Genomic DNA, 21201 nt, shown 5'->3' on the forward strand with positions numbered 1-21201 from the left:
CCTCCCTTCTGCTTGGTTTGCTGCCTGTGCCCTGGCACAGCGGGCTCAGGGGCACAGTCACTGAAGGGCTGAGCTCACTGTGCTGGGGCAGGTGCTGCTGGTGCTCTGTGCTGATAAAAATCCACTTTTGATCTTCAGATACCAGTTGGAGGGTTGGAAATGGTGGTGGGATGATGGGATGCCTCCACTCTTTTGCATCGACAGTAATGTATTCCGTAGGGGCGGATTGGAGGGGTGGGCAGTGTTCCCAGGCTGTAGTGGATGCTGATGTTTTGGAAGCAGTAAAGACAAAAGTTAAAATGCTGTGGCAATGGGACACTGTCAGGCAGGATTGGTACTCCCCTCCTCCCCAGAGCTTTAGGAAATCCCTGGCCAGGCTGTTGTCCCAGCCCTGCAGCCTTTCACACCAGGAGCGGGTTGGGATGCGAGCACTTCCTGGGGGAAGGTGCCGCGTTCTGCACCCTCTGGTGTGGGGCCTGTGGGGTGATGGGGTCTGGGGTGCTCTGGATGAACCCCCAGAGCCCCCATGTCCCGAATTGTCCTGGGGCACAGCCCATCCTCAGCACAGGAGCCCCAGCCAGCACTGGCCACATCCTTCCTAAAACTGCCCCATTCTCATTCAAAATCTGGCCTCAGTTTGGTCCCAGTTAAGGAAGGGAAGGGCAGGGCAGGGAGAGGGGGACATGGCCGTTCCCTGGGAACCTCTCCCCTCCCCAGTGCCCCCTCCTCCATGCCGTGCTGCCCTCCCCGCCCCAGGGCTGCACTGGATCCCTTCATGGCGCGGAATTCTCCCGCTGGTGTAGAGAGAGTGGTGGAAGCACGAGCTGGGGGGCGGGGGGTGGGGGTCGGGGGTGGGCAGGGGGCTCAGCCACCCTTCAGAGGGGCGTTCAGAAACGTTGGTGTTGGTGCTGGAGGGGCTGAGCTGGGGGCTCGGCCGCTGTGTTAGTGAGTGAGTAGTCGTTCTTGGCTGAGTGGAGTCTGTTCGTGGTAATGTGAGCAAGTTCTTGATCAATGTCTTTATTTGATGCCAGGTTGTGAAGAGGTGGGTGGGAGTGGGGAGGGGGGAAGGAGACCCCTGTGTTGGGGACCTGGGGTGGGGGGACCTGTTCTAGCACTGACTGTAGGGGGTGAGGAATGGGGAAGGTACAGGGGGCTCAGCTCTGCTCCTTGTAGCTCCTCCCTCACCTTAACAAGCGAAAACGATGTAAAAGCCTCCTGCATGCTGAAAAAAAAATGTTAGAGAAAAAGACAAAACCCCTTTCTTTAAAAAATAAAAAAAAAAAAAGAAAAAAGAAGGGAAAAAAAAAAGAAGAATCGTGACCCAAACAAACGTCCAATGCTTGCTGTTGGGAACCGGAGTGGGGCTGTCCTGGGGGGGCTGCCCCTCTCTGCAGATGAGGTTCCTACTCAAGTCTCCAAGTTGGCCTTTAATAAAATCTTCAGTTCCAATAACCTTTATATATATATATATATATACACATATATATATACATATACATATATATTAAAAAAAAAAGCTTGATGTAGCAGTTCTAGTTTAAAATGAATAGAAGTATTTCGGCCCCTGTTTTTATTTTGATTTTTTTCCCCCTGTCCCCTGCTTCCCGCTGTACCCCCCACCGACTCCATATTTTGATGTAGCAACTTTGGAAGAAAGAAAAAACAGGCGCTGTAAATGCACCGAGAGCTACCTCTGCCTCGAGTGGGGGCTGCAGGGAACTCGGGGGGCTCATGGGGCACCCAGAGAGGGGCAGCCCGGGCCCTGCCTGTTGGCATCCATGGGGAGCCCGGTTGCGGGGCTTGAACAACAAAAATTTGCGTAATTTTTTTTTCCTCTTTTTAAATATATGTATATATATAAAAATCTTTAAAAAAAAATAATAAAAACAAAAAACAAGAAAAATGCCCATGACCTTAACTATTTGCTCTGACTTGTATCTTCCTTGATAGGTGACTAAAAATGGCTTGTTGGTCTAATTCACCAGCAATAATGATAACTAAATACAGCCCCCTCCTCCTGCACCCATCCCTTTTCTGCAGCGCCCACCGAGCCGGGTCCTTGCACTCCTCCCCTTCCCTCCCACCTCGAGGATGCCCTTGGTGACCCCTTGTTGCAGTGTGAACCAACTGGCCTGAACCTGGCTGGCTTCAGCTGCCCCACGATCCCTCCCAGGCTTTTGGGATACCCCTTTGGGGTGCTGAAGCCATGGGGGCTGGAGGGAGGCAGGTGGAACTGGGACCCCGTACGCCAAACTGGGTGTTCCTCCCTCTGGAGCAGGAGCAGCAAAACCCTTGTGGGAAGCCTGGTCCCTGAGACCTCCATCCTGCAAAATCACGTCCCAGCAAAGCAGGGTGGGTTCCTGGGAGTGATGACAGGACAGTGGCACCCCCGAGGGCGGCTGATGCCAGTGGGTGCTGCTGGTCTCCCCTTGGCCTGGCTGGGAATGGGGAGATCCTTGGGGTTTGCATTTGCTGGAGCTGGGGTGGGGACCGAGGTGACCCGTGCCATGCTGTGCTGTGTGTGGTGATGGTGGTGATCTTTGCAAGGCAGTGACAAGAGGGCACAAGCAGTGGCACTGAGGGCAGGTACCCAAAACCCAGGGCTGGGAGCAGAGAGGGCAGAGCTGCGCTGGAAGGCGCTGAGCTGCTGGTAGGACATGGCCAGGTGTGAGCAGGACACGTCCAGGTGTGAGCAGGACACGTCCAGGTGTGAGCAGGACATGGCCAGGTGTGAGCAGGACATGGCCAGGTGTGAGCAGGACACATCCAGGTGTGAGCAGGACATGTCCAGGTGTGAGCAGGACATGTCCAGGTATGGGCAGGAGGTGTCCAGGTCCAGGCAGAACAGGTCCAGGTGTGTTCAGGATGTATCCAGCTTTGTTCAGGACCTGTCCAGCTTTGTTTAGGACATGTCCAGGTTTGTTCCTGACCTGTCCAGGTTTGCTCAGAACGTGTCCAGGTTTGTTCAGGACATGTCCAGCTTTGTTCAGAACATGTCCCACTTTGTTCAGAACATCTCCAGCTTTGTTCAGAACATCTCCAGGTCCAGGCAGGCTCACCCCAAGGGAGGACAGAGGGGCTGTAGTGGGGTGCCCACCCAGTTCAGCACTGGGATTTCCATTCATGCTTTGCCAAACTGCCGCCGAGTTCAGCCCCGGCTGCAAATAAAGAGTGGGGCCTTGGGGCTGTGCTGGGTTTGGGACTCATCCTGTGACTTTTCCTTGTGGATGTGACCTCCTGGGTGGAGGGGAGTTGTGACACGGCTGTGAGAGCTCCCTGTTCCCATGCCAGGGTCCTGCCATGTCCCCAAATTCTGTTTTGGGGCGGTGTTTGAGAGCTGCCGTGGGGGGACAGCAGCTGCTGGACAAGGGACGGTGCAGGGGAGCGGGTGACAAATAACAAAGGGAAATGGAGGGAAAAAGTAATATCATGCTGTGATGTCATCCTCATCGACATAAATTATATAGAGAATAGTGTGTATTATAATGCATAACAAAAGAAAGTAAAAAAGAACCAAAATTGGATTTATAGTTAATGAGGAGATACTATAAAAATATCTTGTCCTAGCTCCCATTTGCAAAAGTATTTTTCAGCTGGAGGGATATCTATTATTTTTTTCTCTTTTCTTTCTTTCTTAAAAAAAAATAATAATCTTCATACATACAAAGGCTCAGACTGTTAATATCGTTAACCTCTGAAATCAAAATACTCCAACCTGTTTTGTTTGGTGTTTGAAGGGTTTATTTTGATGCATTTCCTGGTGTTTTTTAAAGAGAGAGAGAGGAGGGAAAAAAAGATTAAGATTTTAAAATTAGAACATTTCTTTATAATTTAATATTCTATTTTAATAAATGCATTTATTACATGTAAATGTAGCAAGGAACTGGGCTAATAAAAATACTTTTTATTAGGTAATTTATTATAAGAAAAAAGGATATTTTATTTTATGATAAAGTGATCCTTAAAAGTTTAGAAGGTTTAGAATATATGTAGGTTAAAAAATACATTTGTATCCAGAGTATTGCTTAAAAAGTGTTTTTAATATATGTTTCATTTTTCGTGTGTGCGTGTGTGTATGTAAAGGTGATAGTTATGGTGCAGATAGCCCTTTCCACAAATAAGAAATTAACACAGTTGGATGTATTTAAACAAAAGAAAAAAAGATTTTAAAAAAAAGGTGATTAAAAACAGAGAAGTAGAAGAGAAAAAACCACTATGAACCCAAGCCTGTGCCCCCATCCTGTGGCTGCTCCATCTGGGAACCCCCTTGGAAAGGGTCGAGGTGTGGATTTGGGATTGGGGCAGTTTTTGGGTGGCACAGCCCTTCCTGGGCACCCTGAGCATCCATCCCAGGCTCCCACCCCACCTGCCAGGCTGGGGAGCAGCGATTGCTCCTGCTCTGCTTCCCTGGGGCTCGTGGAGAGCTGGGTGCTCGCAGGGCAAAGCTGGCACTGCCAGCTCCCACCCTCCTCCTCCTCCTCCTCCTCCTCCTCCTTGTTGCCAGCCAAAGGAGCCAGAGGAGTTTTGTCCTTGCTGTGCTTGCGGAGAGCCCAGTGTAATGCCAGGATCTGTGGTGCTTTCCGCAGCCTTGCAGCCAGGACTGACGGACACTGCTGGCACAGACACCCCCTGGACACGCTCCTGGGGGCTCTGGGTGGTCTCTGGTGCCCCCCTTTAGGCTTTGGCTCTGTCTCTTCTGTGCTGGGTGGGTTGCAGGGACCAGGAGGGTTTTGGTGCCAGTGTTGAGGCCAGGCAGGATCTGAGACCATCCCTGGTCATTCCTTTGGAGGTTGTGCCACACCAGAGCCCTGCACTCGTCCTGGTGCTTTGTCCAGCTCACACAGAGCTCCTGGCCGGCTCCAGCCCATCCTAGGAGGGAACAGATCCACCCCATCTGCTCCTCGAGGCAGTGTGGGCACAGCTCCTGCTGGACACCCATGGCAGGGACAGCCAGAGCAGAGCGGGCGCCCCCGATGGGTTCTGAGCTTCTGTAAATCCAGGAGAGCACTTCAGCATGGCTCCAGCACATCCTGAGGGGTCTCCCAGCATCCTGTCTGCTTTAGGGGTGTGCTGAGCAGCCACCACCTCCCTGTGGGCTGAGGATGGGGAGAAATTTGTCCCCCTTCACACCCCAAATCCAGCCCGTGCCCTGCAGCAGGATGATGGGGTGATGTTTCTGCTCTGTTGCCTTTCAAAGAAGCATTTTAAAATAAGATTTTTTTTTCCTGTTTGTTTGTTTGTTTTTAACCAAAAATGAGAAGAAAAAAAAAAGTTTGCTTTGATGGGTATTAAAAAAATGTTAATAATAATAAACACTCAAATTTATTTCATATAATCCTAGAGTAAAGATTAAAAAAAAAATTAACTAGTTCAAATAGTAGATGCTATCCATATTGTTTAATCTATAGTAGATCCAAGTGATCCCAGACAGAGCAGAATGTAAAATAAACTTGTGAACACGATCATTGTTAACTTCCCCAGGAATTCCATCTTTTTTTGGTACTATTTTTCTGAAGCAAACAAATAAATGACCGAAAGCCTAACAAAATAACAACCACCAACTGGTACCTTCTGTCAATCAAAGTCCTGAAGTTATTTTTATAGAGGGGAAAAAAAAAAGACAAAAAAAAAGGGATCTAATAATATGTATTTTTTTAAAAAGATACGTTTGGGGGTTTATGTTGCTTTTTTAATAAAAATAGACAGATTTGGCTAGTCATGGAACAAAATAAGGAAGTTTTAGGCCATTAATTTTTGCCTTATTCTGACTTCCAGCCTTGGGCTTGGAGCAGGAAATTGCAGAAAAATGTTCAAAGTTGCTGTTACTTTCCTTGGGCTGTTGTTGGTTTTTGAACTTCTCCAAGCACCAAAGGTGTGGGAAGCTCCTGGGCTGGGCAGGCGGGGCCGTCCCAGGCGGGAAGGAGAAGGAAAGGAAGATTTGGGTGATCTCCCCTCTGTAAGGTGACAGACAGAGCTCGAGGGCAGCGAGGTGCCAGGAGGAGGCTCTGCCCTTGCACTGGGCAGTGCCAGGGCATTAGGGTTGCTTTGTTCCCTCTTTGTTTTCTTTCTTTTTCTTGGTTCTCTCTCACCCCGGTGCTGCGCGCCTCGAGGTGAGCTCATTGCTTCGCGCGCGGCATCTTCCAGGAGATTTGCTTTGTTGGGCGTCTCTTTGCCTCCAAACATCAGCTTTGAGCACTGGACATGCTGTGAGATGTTTGGGAAAGCTCCTGCTGGCCCCAGGGGGCTTTCTCACAGCCCTGATGGGGCCACCACGTCCCTGATCCCCCAGCTTTGCTCCCTGGCAGCTGCCCTGGCACTCAGTGGCACTGGTGGCACCTGCCTGGGTCTGGCTGCAGGAGCACAGAGGGGGCTGAGGGCTCTTCTTAGCTGTTGGGTATGGATGGATCTGAGTCCCTGCAGTGCTGAGGGCAGGAGCAAGGGCTCCTGGAGCTGGCAGCAGGCTGGGGGTGATGCGGTGGCAGATGGGTTCAGATGCTGAACCCCTGGCACCAGCACTGGGGCAGGACGTGGCCCATACCCCTGCCAGCTGCTCCATTCACTCCACAGAGAGGCCAGCACTTCTCTCTGGATGCTTTTCACTGCACCAAAATCTCTGCTTGAAGGAGAGAACTCAGAAAGAAACATCCACGAGGCAACGTTGTGATTAGCAAAGAAAACCCCCTTGGGAGTTGCTTCCCTCTGGGTTTAGCCTTTGCTCCTCTCCTCTGAGCTGTGGCTCAGCTGTAGCAAACCCACGGATCTCCTGCAGCTTGGGAGCATCCACACAGATGCCTTGAGGAGCACGGTGGCCTCCCCTTGCCCCCTGCCTGCCTCGGGGGGCTGGGGGGGCCCTTACCAGCATTCATCACTCAGCAAAGCCATGCAATAGGTCAGGACAGGAATGAAGACAGTTCTCATTCGGTTTCTGAGCATAAATAGCACTGTGAATCTGAGATCCCTCCCCTGGGACCCTCCTTGGTGCTGGGGTGTTTTGGGGAGCGGGGCAGGATGGCTCCTGCACTTCTGGGGGGTTCACACTCGGTGAATCAAGCGCCTGGTCCTTCCCTGCCGGGGTGGCGAGGCAGCCTGTTTGCTCTTTCAGTTTTGTTTTACCTCATTTTTGTTTTTGTTTTTTAATTTGATACTTGAAGAAGCGTCAGTGATGGACATTGTGCATTGTGGTGCCCCTGGACTGGAGAGTGGATGCACTTTATTGTCACTTGTGTGTCACAGTGGCTCCATCCCACCCGTGCGAGCCCCAGCCAGGTGTCCTTGGTGTGGCAGCAGAGCCAGCACGGGCTGGTTCTTCCAAAAACCCTTTCTAGGATGTTTAGGGAGCAATCTCTGTGTTTTAGTGTGGGTTTTCACATCCTGTAGAAACTTGAAGTCATGTTCTGCTGTCAGTTGACCCAGTGGAAAATTCAGCTGGGGTTGTGCTGGGGCAGAATTTGGTTTGCCCCTGCCAGAGGTTGGGCAGCTCCTGCCTCCCTCCCCTGTGTTCCCCCTGTTCCAGTGGGTTTCTGTGCTGGAATCTGGAATCTGGAGGCTGCAGCATCCCTGCTGGATCTGCTCCAGCGGCGCTTCAGGGCTGCTAATGGAGCAAATTGAAAGTCACCCCCAGTAAAGTGACACTAATGTAAAATCTGGAGTAGTTCCACCACTGTCTGTGTGAAAATGAAGTCCCCCTCCAATGGTGGCACCGGGTTGCTGACAGCAGGATGTGCTTTCTGGGCTTATGATGATGCTTTTGAAACAACTTGCAGCGAAAAGGAGCAGTGAGAGGTAGCAGTGTGGTGTGGCCATTGAGATCTGCTGCTGGCTCCCAGGAGCTGGGGCACAAAACTGGTCACAGGCTGTTTTGCTTATCTGTGGAACCATCAGCATTCCTTTTTCCCTTTTTATTTATGAATTCTGTTCAAGATAATCATAAAAAAAGGGGTGGGGGGAAATGAAAAGGCCAGGGGCTGGATCCTGTTTTGCAGTATGGGATTTGCTCCTGAGTTAGAAAGCAGTGCTAAGCAAATGGCTCTGCTTGCACAGCACCACGTTGGCTTCCTCTGCTCAGAATGATGCACACAGGGGTGTGTGCCCGCTCTCCCTGGGCTCTGGGGCTGGCACAGCTCCTGCCCCACGCTTCTCCCACCTCATGCTGAGCCAGCTGGGCACGGGGTCCCCTGGCATCGCCACGCCAGCTCCGTGCCCCTTCCATTCAAAGTCCATTCCCTAGTATTTTTATTTTGTGTTTGCTTTTTTTTTGTTGTTGTTGTTGTTGTTTTTTTCCTCTTTTCTTTTAACATCATAGGAAACCTGTAGTCGGGATTGTTACTATTGGAAACCGATCACATGTTCCATCCAGGTATTTTCATCTCTCTCTGGCAAAAATAAAGGCCTGAGAGAGAGATATAACCGAACATAGAAGTAGAGTTAGGCTTGTTGTCTGAGTTTTGAGGCATATAGTATAATGGGAGAAGGAAAAAAAATTAAAATAAAATAAAATAAAATTAAAATAATGATGTTGCACAACTTGTAGAAAACAAAGAAGGGAAAGGGTTAATGTATTAAATGTGCTAAATTACATTAAGAACTTAATTTTATTAAAGTATTATTACTTAAGAAACTTGGTGTCTGCTCTTGATTTGTGTCTGTTCACACTTTAGGAAGGGCCAGGGCAGTGGGGCTGAACCTCCCTCTGCCTCCCCTCCTGTGTGTCCCACCAGCCCCCTGCTTTTGGCAGCACTTCTTGGGGTTCATTAAAGCCCCTGTGAGATGAGGAACCTCCCAAGGCAGCTCCTTCTCCCAGAGCTGGGGGTAGCAGGTCCCACATCTATGTCACATTTCACCCTTTCCACTTCTTCATCCCAGCAGAAAACACCCAAAAACTGGAAAGCCTGGATTAAAATTGTTGCCAAGCCCAAAAGTGCCTCCATGAGTCCATAAATGAACCCACCAGCCCTGTGCCCCTGCCTGATGGCACAGCCCATGGCAGAGGGGCCTGAGGGATGCTTGGCACAGCCCTGTCCCTTTGTGGAGCAGCATCCCTTTTCTCCATGCCCACCTCTCCAGCCCCTGGGGCTGACATCACCTCTTGGCACTGTGCTGTGGGCAGATGGTGTGGGAGGAGGGAGGTGGTGCTTGGCACTTTTTTCCACTTTTTTCCTGCACGTTTCCAGGGCTTTTCCAGCTGAGGTGGGCATGGGGTGAAGCACAGCCACCATCCAAGCTGGGACAGCCCCCAGAGCTGCAGGCAGAGCCAGGGTTTTACACCAGAGCCAGCCCAGGGATCAGGCTGCCTCTGGAGGGGCAGTGGGTGGACAAAAAGGGGCACCCCTATGATCTGGCTGCTTCTGCACCCCATTTGTGCATCCCTGTGCTGGCACCAGGATCCAACCTGTTCTAATCCTGAATTTCAAGCTCTCCCCTTGAGCCTCCCAGCAGGACACAGCCATAGCTTCCTCCCAGCCCTCCTCCTCCTCACCCTCCATTGCCTGTGGGTGCTTCCCTGCTGCCCCACTGCTCTTGCCTCAAGGAGAGACCTGGCAGAGAGAGAAGAGGTTCCAACAGCAGCTTTATTTGGGGATTTTGCCTCAATTTCTCTTTCATTGACAATTCGTGCCCCAAGGGGGAACCACAGCCCAGATCCTACTGGCACAGCCAAGTGAGATGCAGACACAGGGGGCAGCTGTGGAGAGAAAGATCCCCCAAAACCCCACTGGCAAGGGCCACACTCGCAGTACTGGTCAATGGGGCTGGCCTTCCCACATTCACCCCATTGATTGACACCTGCCAATCACCCTGACAGCAGCACGGGGCTCAGCAGGGTCTGTCCCAGTACTCTGGGGGGTGGCTGCTGTCCCCAAGGCAGGGGACAATGCCACTGTCACCCTGCTCAGCAGGCACCCCATGCAGTGGTGGCATGTCCCCAGCCACAGTGTCCACACACTGGAGCAGGACAGGGCCAGTTATGCCAGGGGGACCTCGAGGGGATCCCCAGTGCTGACCCTGGCTCCCCCACAGGGTTCTGTGCAGAGGGACCATGTGCACATCATCCCTGCCCTCACCCCAAATCCCTGGTGTCCCCTGTCCCCTCCTTGGGGCTCCCCAAAGGTCCTCAGCCCCTGCTCCCATCCCTTTCCATGGAGGAGTCACAGCTTTTCCCTTTGCTGGGGTCACAGCACAAACACAGAGTCACCCCCACATCCCTCTCTGGATGACCCCAGCAGAACTCAGAGACACTCCCAGCTCTCAGGGATGCAGGGCTGGGCACAACAGAACACATCACTCAGGCAGGAGAAGGATGCACCCATTGTCCCCCTCCACACCCACCCCTGCCCTCACCCCCAAATCCCTGGTGTCCCCTCTTTGGGGCTCCCCAAAGGCCCCCCAGCTCCTGCTCCTATCCCTTCCCATGGAGGAATCACAGCTTTTCCCTTGGCTGGGGGAAAATTCACTCTCAGGGATGCAGGGACAGGGCACTGCAGGACACATCACTGCTGGCTCCAGCAGGCAGGAGAAGGAGGCACCCAGTGTCCCCTCCACACCCAGGGTGTCACCAAACAGGGACTCAGCACGTTCAGGCTTGCTCAGTGCCACCCAGTGAGCGTGCCTGCAGGGCTGAAGGGAGCAGGGACACAGGGGATGGCATGGGGAGAGGGGGGGACACCCTTCTGCTTTGCCTCTGCCCTGTTTTTGTCGGTCCTACACAAACACGGGCAGAGCAGCACAAGGGCAGGGGATGATGCACAAACAGCAGGCAGAGCTCACTGCCCTGCCCAGAGCTGCAGGCCAGGGATGCCACCAGGGGCTGGGGGGCACGGTGGGGGCAGCCCAGGGGCTCAGATGTTCTGGCAGCACGGTGCCTGCCTGCCCTCCTGCTGCGTGGGCAGCACCTGGATGGGCTCGATGGAGGTGGAGGGGCCAAACTCGGACTCTGGCTGTCCTGTGATCTGCCTCTGCGACACGATGTGGTAGATCTCTGCCAGAGAGAGAGCAGAAGGGGAAATGTTCTTTAGGTAAGTATTTCAGTGGGGGATCTGCTCCCTCCTGTCACAGACATCTTTTCATTAAAAATCCTTTCTTTAGGATTTTTCCTCCTGAGAAGCTGGAGGCCTCAGGAACAAAATGTAAACAATGATTATCTGCTGCTGTGGGATGCAACAGGTGCATCTGTGATTAGCCCATTTTAATTGTTTCTAATTAATGGCCAATCACAGTGAGCTGGCTCAGACAGATCGTCCAGCCACAAGCCTTTGTTATCATTCCTTCTTATTCTATTCTTAGCTAGCCTTCTAATGAAATCCTTTTTTCTATTCTTTTAATATAGTTTTAATATAAAATATATCATAAAATAATAAATCAAGGCTTCTGAAACATGGAGTCAGACCCTCATCCTCAGACCCCTGTGAACACCATCACACCCTCCACAAACACACAGCTGCCCACCTCTCCCCAAGAAGGGCAGCAGGATTCCAACCCAGACCCCACCCAGGCTTCCAGGGGTTGTCCTGAGAGGCCACAACGACCAAAGCCATCTCCACACTCCTTTCCCTGCCTTTCCTGGCTGCCCCTTACCCGAGAGGATGTTGTGGAAAGCCGTCTCCACGTTGGTGGAATCCAGAGCGGACGTCTCAAGGAAGGACAGCCCATGCTTCTCTGCAAGAACAGCGTGAGCTCAGGTGGGTGCCAGGATCTCCAGCCAGATGGGAATGGAGCAGGGAAGGGCCAAACGATGCCAGGGGGGCCTTGAGGGGGTGCCCAGTGCTGACCCTGGCTCCCACACAGGAAGCTGTGCAGAAGGACCATGTGCACATCATCCCTGCCCTCACCCCCAATCCCTGGTGTCCCCTGTCCCCTCCTTGGGGCTCCCCAAAGGTCCCCACAGCCACTGCTCCATCTCTTTCCATGGAGGAACCACAGCTTTTCCCTTTGCTGGGGGAGTCACAAGGAGGGGCTGCACAGGATAGGGGAAGATGTAGGGGGATAGAACATAAGTAAATAAAGGTGGTATAGAAAGTAATCTGACCCCCTAAAGAGTTGCAGCTGGGTTAATTATTATTATTAATAATTATTTAATTATTAAAATCAGGAGCAGGCCTGATTTTAACAGGCCACACCTGTAGCCAATAAGAAGAGTGTTATAAAAGAGTGGATTGGTTGGTGGAGGGAAACTGGACTCAGTTCGCTGCTGTGAGGACAAGGAAGAGTCACTAGAGGAGCTGCCTGTGAGAAACATGAAGGAGGTGCGAAACTCTGCCAATATGGAACCCTTGCAGTGTAATGACAACAAGAAGATACCTGCAAAGCTCCTGGCCTCGTCGGTGGGCACAGCCCTCAGGTGCCTCAGGTCACTCTTGTTGCCCACCAGCATGATGACAATGTTGGCATCGGCGTGGTCCTGCAGCTCCTTGAGCCAGCGCTCGGCGTTCTCGTACGTCAGGTACTTGGCAATGTCATAGACCAGCAGGGCCCCCACTGCCCCTCGGTAGTACCTGGGGGTCACACACATCTCTTATCAAAAATCCTTTCCTAGGATTTTTCCTCATGAGAAACGGAGAGGTGTTGCTGGCATGGGGCTATTTACAAATCACAAATGGGATGGGGCTGCTGCGGAACGTGCCTTGAGCTGTTTTATTTTCCATCAGTCTCATTCCATGGTTATGACAATGGGAAGATGACAGCAGCTCACATCCCAGGCAGCAGACTAAGAACTTAATGTTACAACTTACTTTATAAGTTTCTTGACCAATCACACAAAGCAAAAGCATATTGAGTTAATACAAAGACCATTGTTCTATTTGTCCTTGCTTTTCTACAGTTTAAATATTTTTTCTGCTGACCTATCCCATGGCTGCTGCTTAGCTCCAGTCTCAGTTCTGCTGTCCCTGAGGCCTGCCTTTTGCAGCTTTCCCAAAACCCTCTGATTTTGTGGATTCCCACAAGAGGCTTCAAGAACAAAATGTAAGCAATGAGTATTTGCTGCTGTGGAATGCAACAGGTGCATCTGTGATTGGTCTCATGTGGTTGTTTCTAATTAATGACCAATCACAGTCAGCTGGCTCGGAAACTCTGAGCCACAAGCTTTTGTTATCATTCTTTCTTTTTCTATTCTTAGCTAGCCTTCTGATGACTTCTTCTAATCTTTTAGTATAGTTTTAGTATAATATATATTATAAAAAAATAAATCAAGCCTTCTGAAACATGGAGTCAGATCCTCATCTCTTCCCTCATCCTCGGACCCCTGTGAACACGGTCACACCTGGGCACAGGGAGGGGACAGGGTCACAGCAGGGCCCCAGGCAAGGGCTCCAGGGGATGGAGAAGGAGACTCACGCGGAGGTGATGGCGCGGTAACGCTCCTGCCCGGCCGTGTCCCAGATCTGAGCCTTCACTGTCTTGTTGTCCACCTAGGGCACAGATATGTTTTATGAAAAACCCTTTCCTTGGGATTTTTTCCTCCTGAGAAGCTGAGAGGCCTCAGGAACAAAATGCAAACAATGGTTATCTGCTGCTGGTAGCCTTTTAAGCTAAAGAAAGATGTTTTCCCCCCTGTTTAATGATATGCCTCAACTAAACCCCAGCCTTATGCTCACTTCATGACTCACTTTCTCTTTAATTATCCAACCCAAACTTCTGTCATTCGTATCAATAAAGTCCCCTCTAGCAAACCACCCATCACTCCAGGCACTGCAACCTGAACTTGACCATGCAACAGGTGCATCTGTGATTGGTCTCATGTGGTTGTTTCTAATTAATGGCCAATCACAGTCAGCTGTTTGCACCGTCTCAGTCAGACACAAGCCTTTGTTATTTCTTCTTTTCCTATTCTTAAATAGCCTTCTGATGAAATCCTTTCTTCTATTCTTTTAGTATAGTTTTAATATAATATTTTAAATATAACATTTAATATAATATAATATAATATAATATAATTATATATAACTATATATAGTTATATATATACTTATATATATAAAATACATATTTAAATATATATAAAAATATACTTATATATTTAAATACAAATATATTAGAAATATACATATTTATCTCTAATATTTATAATGTGAAATTTATATTAGAAATATAAATATTATATAATTATTATATTATATAAATATTGTATATACTATATAAATCTTATCTATTATATAATATTTATATATTTATATTTATAATATGGATATATTATACATTATATATATTGATATATAAATCAATACATATCAATAAATTTACATATCAATAAATAAATATATATCATAAACCAAGCCTTCTGAAACATGGAGTCAACATTCTCATCTCTTCCCTCATCCCAAGACCCCTGCAAACACAAACACCACCACACACCTGGATGCTCCTGGTGGCAAACTCCACCCCGATGGTGCTCTTGCTCTCCAGGTTGAACTCGTTGCGGGTGAAGCGGGACAGCAGGTTGCTCTTGCCCACCCCTGAGTCCCCGATGAGCACAACTGGGTGGGCACAAACACAGGGTCAGCTCTGCCAGGCAAGGGGAACACACATCCCACAGCCTGGCAGGGATGGGAATCCCCCATCTATCCCCACACCTCCATCTCATGCAGGAGGAGCTGCCCCCAGCCCTCCCAGCAGCATCACTGCTGCCTGTAAATCCCCCTTGAGAAAATCCCTGCCATCGCTGGGACATTACCAGAAGTGGAGGGGGTTGCATCTAACCCCTAAAAAAACCCACAACCCTAAAAATAAAACTAATTCTATCATAAATTCCTCTCTCCGAGATCTATGGCCTGAAAACCCATTGTTATAAAATTTAGCTACAGGAATGCTAAACTCTCCTCTCCTTTCCCCCTTCCCTCCCCCTGCGAGATGGGAAAGCACTGATGATCTGCACTGATGTACCCAAAATGGGCAGAAAAGCAGGATCAGGAGTGTGCAGGGACAGCCAGGCAGAGCTGGGGCTCCTCTTGCCAACCCTGAGTGCCCTCCAGCCCTGAGGGCACACTGGAGGACTCAGAGACATGGTTGGAAAGGAAGCATCCTCCTCCTCTGCTGCAGCCCATGAGCTGGGAAGTCCCTGGGTGTGGGTTAAATGCACTTTGTGCCTGTCCCAGATCAGGCTGGGTTCCTGTAAAACCTGGTGAAACAGGCTCTGGAGGAGCTTTATCACACACCTCCCCAGTCTAGTTTGTTGAGTTTATGACTCAACAAGTTTTGGTTTTAATTTTTAAGTTCTTTCTTAATTCCTTCATTGCCTATCCTGCTCATTGCCCAGGGGCACTCAGACACTTTACCCATCTGTGGGACACATCTCCCCAGTTCCCAACTCAATTCCCAGTTCGTGGGACAGGAGGGCATTCCCAAATCCCTCCATCTTCCCTTCTGAACCTCCCATTCCAAAAACCCCAAAATTTTACTTTTTCACCCTGTGACAAACTAACTATCATTCTTCCTAAACTCTCATGACTTGTAAATCTTCACATAAAGTTGGTGATTTTCTCCACAGGTTAAAATGAAAGGCACAGGGGTCTGTGGCTTTGTGCCAAGGTCTCTGAGCCCCCTGGCAGGGGCTGGAGCCCTCCAGGGAACCCAGAGGAGTTTCCTGGGATCCAACCATGGTGGTCTCTGGAGTATTCAAAAGAACAGGAGAATTCAGTTTTCAATGCAAGGGCAGCTCATCCCTTCCAAAGCAGGAGCAAAGTCAAATGGAAATGCAATGTTCAGGGGCTTGGATTAGTGCTCCCACGGTCCAGCAGCTCTCCCCCATGAGAAAAGGGAGATTGTCACAGCTGGAAGCAGCATCATCCCCAGTTCCACTGAGGTGGGAGCATCAGCAAAGCACAATGCACATCCCAGCTGTGCAGTGTCCTCTCCTGTGCTGCTGCAGGGGCTCAGGGTGGCTGAGGAGCTGCTCTGGCCATGGCTGCTCCTCACACCCTTCCCTGGGGCCCTGTGAGGAGCTCCAGGCTGTTTCCATCCCTGCAGTGAGGACAGAAAGTGCCAAAGGCTTTTGTGCCTGGGCTGGGGGTGCTGCTGCAGCTCCTGCAGCCATTCAGGCCCAGGGACAGGGGGCTCATCCCCCCACAGGCTGCAGCACCCACCCTGCATCCCTGGTGTGCCCAGGCCCTCTGGAGCCTGATTTGGGGCATTGTGGCACTTGAGATGGGGAAGCAGCTGCTCCATGGCCTGGATAACTCCTTCTCTCTGCTCCAGCTCCTAGATGTGGCTCCCCTGCATGGTGCAAAGCCTCCTACACCAGTGCAGCTGACAAAACCCTCAGGCTGGTGCCAGGAAACCCAGCAGGAAACAGAGCAGCTCTGTGGGATCACTGGGGGAAGCTGGAAGAGCTCAGGACAGCCAGTGAAGGAGCCAAGGGCAGCTCCTCCACTGCATCACAGAGTGCTTGGGGTGGATGGGACTGCAAAGCTCATCTCGTTCCACCCCTTGGTTCACCATCCCAGGTTGCTCCAAGCCTGTCCAGCCTGGCCAGGGACATTTCCAGGGATGGGGCAGCCTCAGCTTCTCTGTGCCAGGGCCTCAGCACCCTCACAGCCAAGAATTCCCTCCCAATATCCCATCCATCCCGGCCCTCTGGCAATGGGAAGCCATCCCCCCTTGTCCTGTCATTCCATCCCTTATCCAAAGTCCCTTTTCAGCTCCCTTGGAGCCCTTTTGGCACTGGAAGGGGCTCGGAGGTATTTCCAGAGCCTTTTCTTCTGCAGGCTGAATATCTCCAGCTCCCCCAACCTGGCTCAGCCCTTGGAGCATCTCTGTGACCTCCTCAGCTTCTTCAAGGAGCTCCACACCTTTCCTGTGGTGGGAGACCTCACCAAAGTGGAGCAGAGGGGCAGAATCTCCCCCGTGTCACGGACATCTCTTATGAAAAATCCTTTCCATAGGATTTTTCCTCCTGAGAAGCTGAGAGGCCTCAAGAATAAAATGTAAACAATGGTTATCTGCTTCTGTGGAATGCAACAGGTGCATCTGTGATTGGTCTCATGTGGTTGTTTCTAATTAATGGCCAGTCACAGCCCAGCTGGCTCAGACTCTGTTATCATTCTTTCTTTTTCTATTCTTAGCTAGCCTTCTGAAACACTGAGTCAGATCCTCATCCCTTCCCTCATCCTCAGACCCCTGTGAACACCACCACACCCCTCACCCTTTTCCCAGCTGCTGGGGAGAATTCTCAGCTGCTGCCACTGCAGGGAGGTCTGAGAGCACCATGGCAGCCTGGATTGCCCTGGAAAAGGCAGCAGGAAATGCAGGCCAGGTTCGTTAGCACTTTCCCAGCTCCGAAGTTTTGATGTGAGCTTGGTTTTTTACCAACAGGAAATTGCTGCTTCCCCAGCCCAACTGTCACAGTGCCCATCCTGGCAGTGCCACCATGCCCCAGGGCAGGCTCCAGAGGGCCTGGGCACACCAGGGATGCAGGGTGGGTGCTGCAGCCTGTGGGGGGATGAGCCCCCTGTCCCTGAGCCTGAATGGCTGCAGGAGCTGCAGCAGCACCCCCCAGCCCAGGCACAAAAGCCTTTGGCACTTTCTGTCCTCACTGCAGGGATGGAAACAGCCTGGAGCTCCTCACAGGGCCCCAGGGAAGGGTGTGAGGAGCAGCCATGGCCAGAGCAGCTCCTCAGCCACCCTGAGCCCCTACAGCAGCACAGGAGGGGACACTGCACAGCTGGGATGTGCATTGTGCTTTGCTGATGCTCCCACCTCAGTGGAGCTGGGGATGATGCTGCTTCCAGCTGTGACAATCTCCCTTTTCTCATGGGGGAGAGCTGCTGGGCCCTGGGACCACTAATCCAAGCCCCTGAACATTGCATTTCCATTTGACTTTGCTCCTGCTTTGGAAGGGATGGGCTGCCCTTGCATTGAAAACTGAATTCTCCTGTTCTTTTGAGTACTCCAGAGACCACCACGGTCGGATCCCAGGAAACTCCTCTGGATTCCCTGGAGGGCTCCAGCCCCTGCCAGGGGGCTCAGAGACCTTGGACCTTGAAGCCCAAGGCCCCTGCACCTTTGATTTTAACTCATGGAGAAAATCACCAACTTTATGTTTAAAATTTACAAGCCACAAGAGTTTAAGTATAATGACAGTTTGTCACAGGGTGAAAAAGTAAAACTTTGGGGTTTTTAGAATGGGGCTTCAGAAGCCAAGATGGAGGGATTTGGGTGTGCCTTGTCCTTCTTTCTTCTTCTTGGCCTCCATCTTCTGGGTGATGGTGGCACTTTTGGATTGGTTTAAGGTAGAAACTCACTGTCTAACATAGGTGATAGGTATCGGGAAGTTACTGTGAATAATGTACACATAGTTTTTAGTATAAAAAGATAACACTGCCTCAAGGTGGTCTATGTGCCATGAACTGACCTGCTGGACAGATCATAGCAGGTCAGAAAAAGAATGTTAGAAATAACAGAGAATAAACAACATTGAAAACCAGAACAGAAGAATCCTGACTCCTTCTTCGATCTTGGGGCTGGGAAAAAGAGACTTTCTGATACCTCGGGGTCATCTCAACCACATAAACCCTGAGATCTTGCCATTCCTGGGCAGGCAGCTGGGCTGGGCTCGGGATGACGAGCTCAGACCACTGAACATCAGAAGCTGAATCCCAGCCTGGGAAGAGGCACACCATCAGATAAAAATTCCTGAGCAGACAACCTGACCTCTGCCAAGACAAGTCGCTTCAAGCTCGACCCAGAAAGGAGGAAAACCCAAAGCACCTGGGACCTCCTCACCTGTGAGCTGCTGGCCAGGACAACCTCCAGATTGACCAAGCTTTTGGTGGGAGAGGTCAAAATTGAGAACATGGGGGTAGCAGATTCCCAGGATGCGCGCTGATGATGCAGAACCCGTAAGTCAGAACAGGGGGGTTTTGTCCCGTTTCACAGACACGGCTGGCACAGACATATTTTATGAAAAATCCTTTCCTTAGTTTTTTTCCTCCTGAGAAGCTGAGAGGCCTCAGGAATAAAATGTAAACAATGGTTATCTGCTGCTGTGGAATGCAACAGGTGCATCTGTGATTGGTCTCATGTGCTTGTTCTTAATTAATGGCCAATCACAGCCCAGCTGGCTCAGACCCTCTGACCGAGCCACAAGCTTTAGTTATTCATTCTTTCTTTTTCTATTCTTAGCTAGCCTTCTGATGAAATCCTTTTTTCTATTCTTTTAGTATAGTTTTAATGTAATATATAGCATGAAATAGTAAATCAAGCCTTCTGAAACATGGAGTCAGATCCTCATCTCTTCCCTCATCCTAAGACCTGCTCACACACAGCAGAGGTATCAGTGGGGTGGGACACCCTGAGACCCAGGAGGGGGTGAAGAGCCTGTGGTCAGCTGCTCCCAGGGAAAGAACAACAAGGGATGGACAGACACACGAGGACCATGAGCTGAAGGCCCCTCAGAGCCACGTAGCCGGCACAGCACCGGGTGGGAAATGCAGAACAAAGCAGCTGGGGGAGCTCCTGCCTGGGCATCCCAGTGCAGCCACCACCCAGCATCAGAGTTTCCCCCAAGCAGGTGCCAGAGTGACTCCAGGCAGGAGGATTTTCCTGGGCAGCAGCCAGGGGAGGTGTGCAGGGAGCCAGGGGCTGCCAGAGCGTGGCTGGCTGGAATTACGTCCTGTGCTGGCTGGAATTACTCAGGGCCTTGCAGGCAGGCCTGAGTGGGTAGGCTGACTCACAGGTGAGCTCACAGCCTGGATTTTACAGCTCAGGAGGCTGCTGTGGCATTGCCAGGATGTCCCTTTGCTTCCCCAGCAGTGCTTTGGCCACAGCAGAGCGCAGGGAAGCCTGGAACACATAGGGTGCCAGGCAGAAACGCCAATGTCGTGTCTCCAAGGGTCTGTCCCTGTCCCCCACCCTCCCTGGGCACAGTGAGGGTGGGGGACAGGCTCTTGGAGCTGTGAGGTCAGAGCATGACCAGCCCCAGGAAGGGTCCCTGGATGCTCTCCCTGCACTGCAGCTGGGGAGCAGCAGGGCTTTCCCTCCTGGGGACATCACTCAGCTGGGCTCCCTTCACCCAGCACCGCAGAGCAGAGCACCCATGGGTGCTCAGGGCCTGACACAACACCCACAGAGTCCCACGGAGCAGCCCTCCCCAGCACCCTGCCATGGTCACGGCCACCCTGCCATGGTCACAGCCACAGTCACAGCCACCCTGCCACCCTCCAGGGCACTGCACACTCGGGCTGGGGCTGCAGCCCCTCCTGCAGGAATCAAGAGCAGCTGTGATGAGCATCAGGACCACAAAACACAGGAGCAGCTCCAGCAAACCCTCTGACCCCCTCAGCCTCAGCAGCACCCACCCTCCTGCACAGCACAGTGAGACACCACAGCAAGCCCCCCTCCCATCCTGTGAACTGGGAGCTGAGTGTTCTATCCCAATACAAGCCCCCACCATGAACTGGGAATTGAGTGTTCTATCCCAGTACAACCCCAGCTCCTGTCCCATTAACTGGGAGCTGAGTATTCTGTCCTAGTCAAGCTCCAGTCCCCCATCCCCTGGACTGGGAATTGAGTGTTCTATCCCAGTATAAGCTCCCTATCCTATGAACTGGGAGCTGAGTGTTCTATCCCAGTCCCAGTCCCAGCCCCAGCTCCCGTCCCACACCAGGGGTGCCCGCAGCGGGCTCATAGCGGGCACGGGCGCAGCTGGCACGGGCAGCAGACCCACCTTTGAAGAGATAATCGTACTCATCGTCCTTGCCGCGCATCTCTCCCAGCTCCACAGCCCCGCTCCCACTGGGCCAACTGGGATTTCCGGCCCTTCCCAGCCCGGCCCGGGGCTGTCCCCAGGCACCCATTGGTGGCCACAGCCTTTCCTGCTCCGCACCCATTGGCGGCCAGGGCTGCCCGTCACACTCAGGTGTGCTCACCTGGCCCAGGTGAGGGGGTAGGGACACGGCAGCGCCTGTGTGCGCTCCTGATGGGGACAGCGCGCCCTGCACAGAGCCGCGGGTGTGACACCGAGCGGGGCTGGTGCAAAGGGAAATCCAGTGAAAACACGAGAATCCAGCAGGAATTATCCCTGGGGTTGTTTTTTAGAATTATTCCGAGGGGTTTCAGATAGCCGGCAGAGGCTGCGTCATTGTCTGAACTGATAAAGATCAAACAGGGGAGCTAAACTGGGAAAGGCTGCATGGGGAGGGGGCACGGGGGGCACGGCTTTAGGGGGGGAGGGGGCACAGGGGGCACGGCTTTAGGGTAGGAGGGGGCACAGGATGA

General features: G+C 51.5%; 1 protein-coding gene across 1 annotated transcript; it reads right to left on the reverse strand.

Moving 5' to 3' along the window:
• Positions 1–10337: 10337 nt before the first annotated feature.
• Positions 10338–20881, reverse strand: LOC102061633 (ras-related protein Rab-11A-like). The gene is made up of 6 exons (XM_014272936.3): positions 20651–20881; positions 14344–14465; positions 13327–13400; positions 12292–12485; positions 11569–11649; positions 10338–10972 (listed from the first exon to the last, which is right to left on the reverse strand). Exons 1-6 carry the CDS (start codon positions 20811–20813, stop codon positions 10833–10835), a joined length of 774 nt encoding a protein of 257 aa, XP_014128411.2. The 5' UTR covers positions 20814–20881; the 3' UTR covers positions 10338–10832.
• Positions 20882–21201: the final 320 nt, after the last annotated feature.

This window comes from Zonotrichia albicollis, chromosome 30 (assembly GCF_047830755.1).
Source record: "Zonotrichia albicollis isolate bZonAlb1 chromosome 30, bZonAlb1.hap1, whole genome shotgun sequence".
In the NCBI taxonomy this organism is placed as follows: Eukaryota; Metazoa; Chordata; class Aves; order Passeriformes; family Passerellidae; genus Zonotrichia; species Zonotrichia albicollis.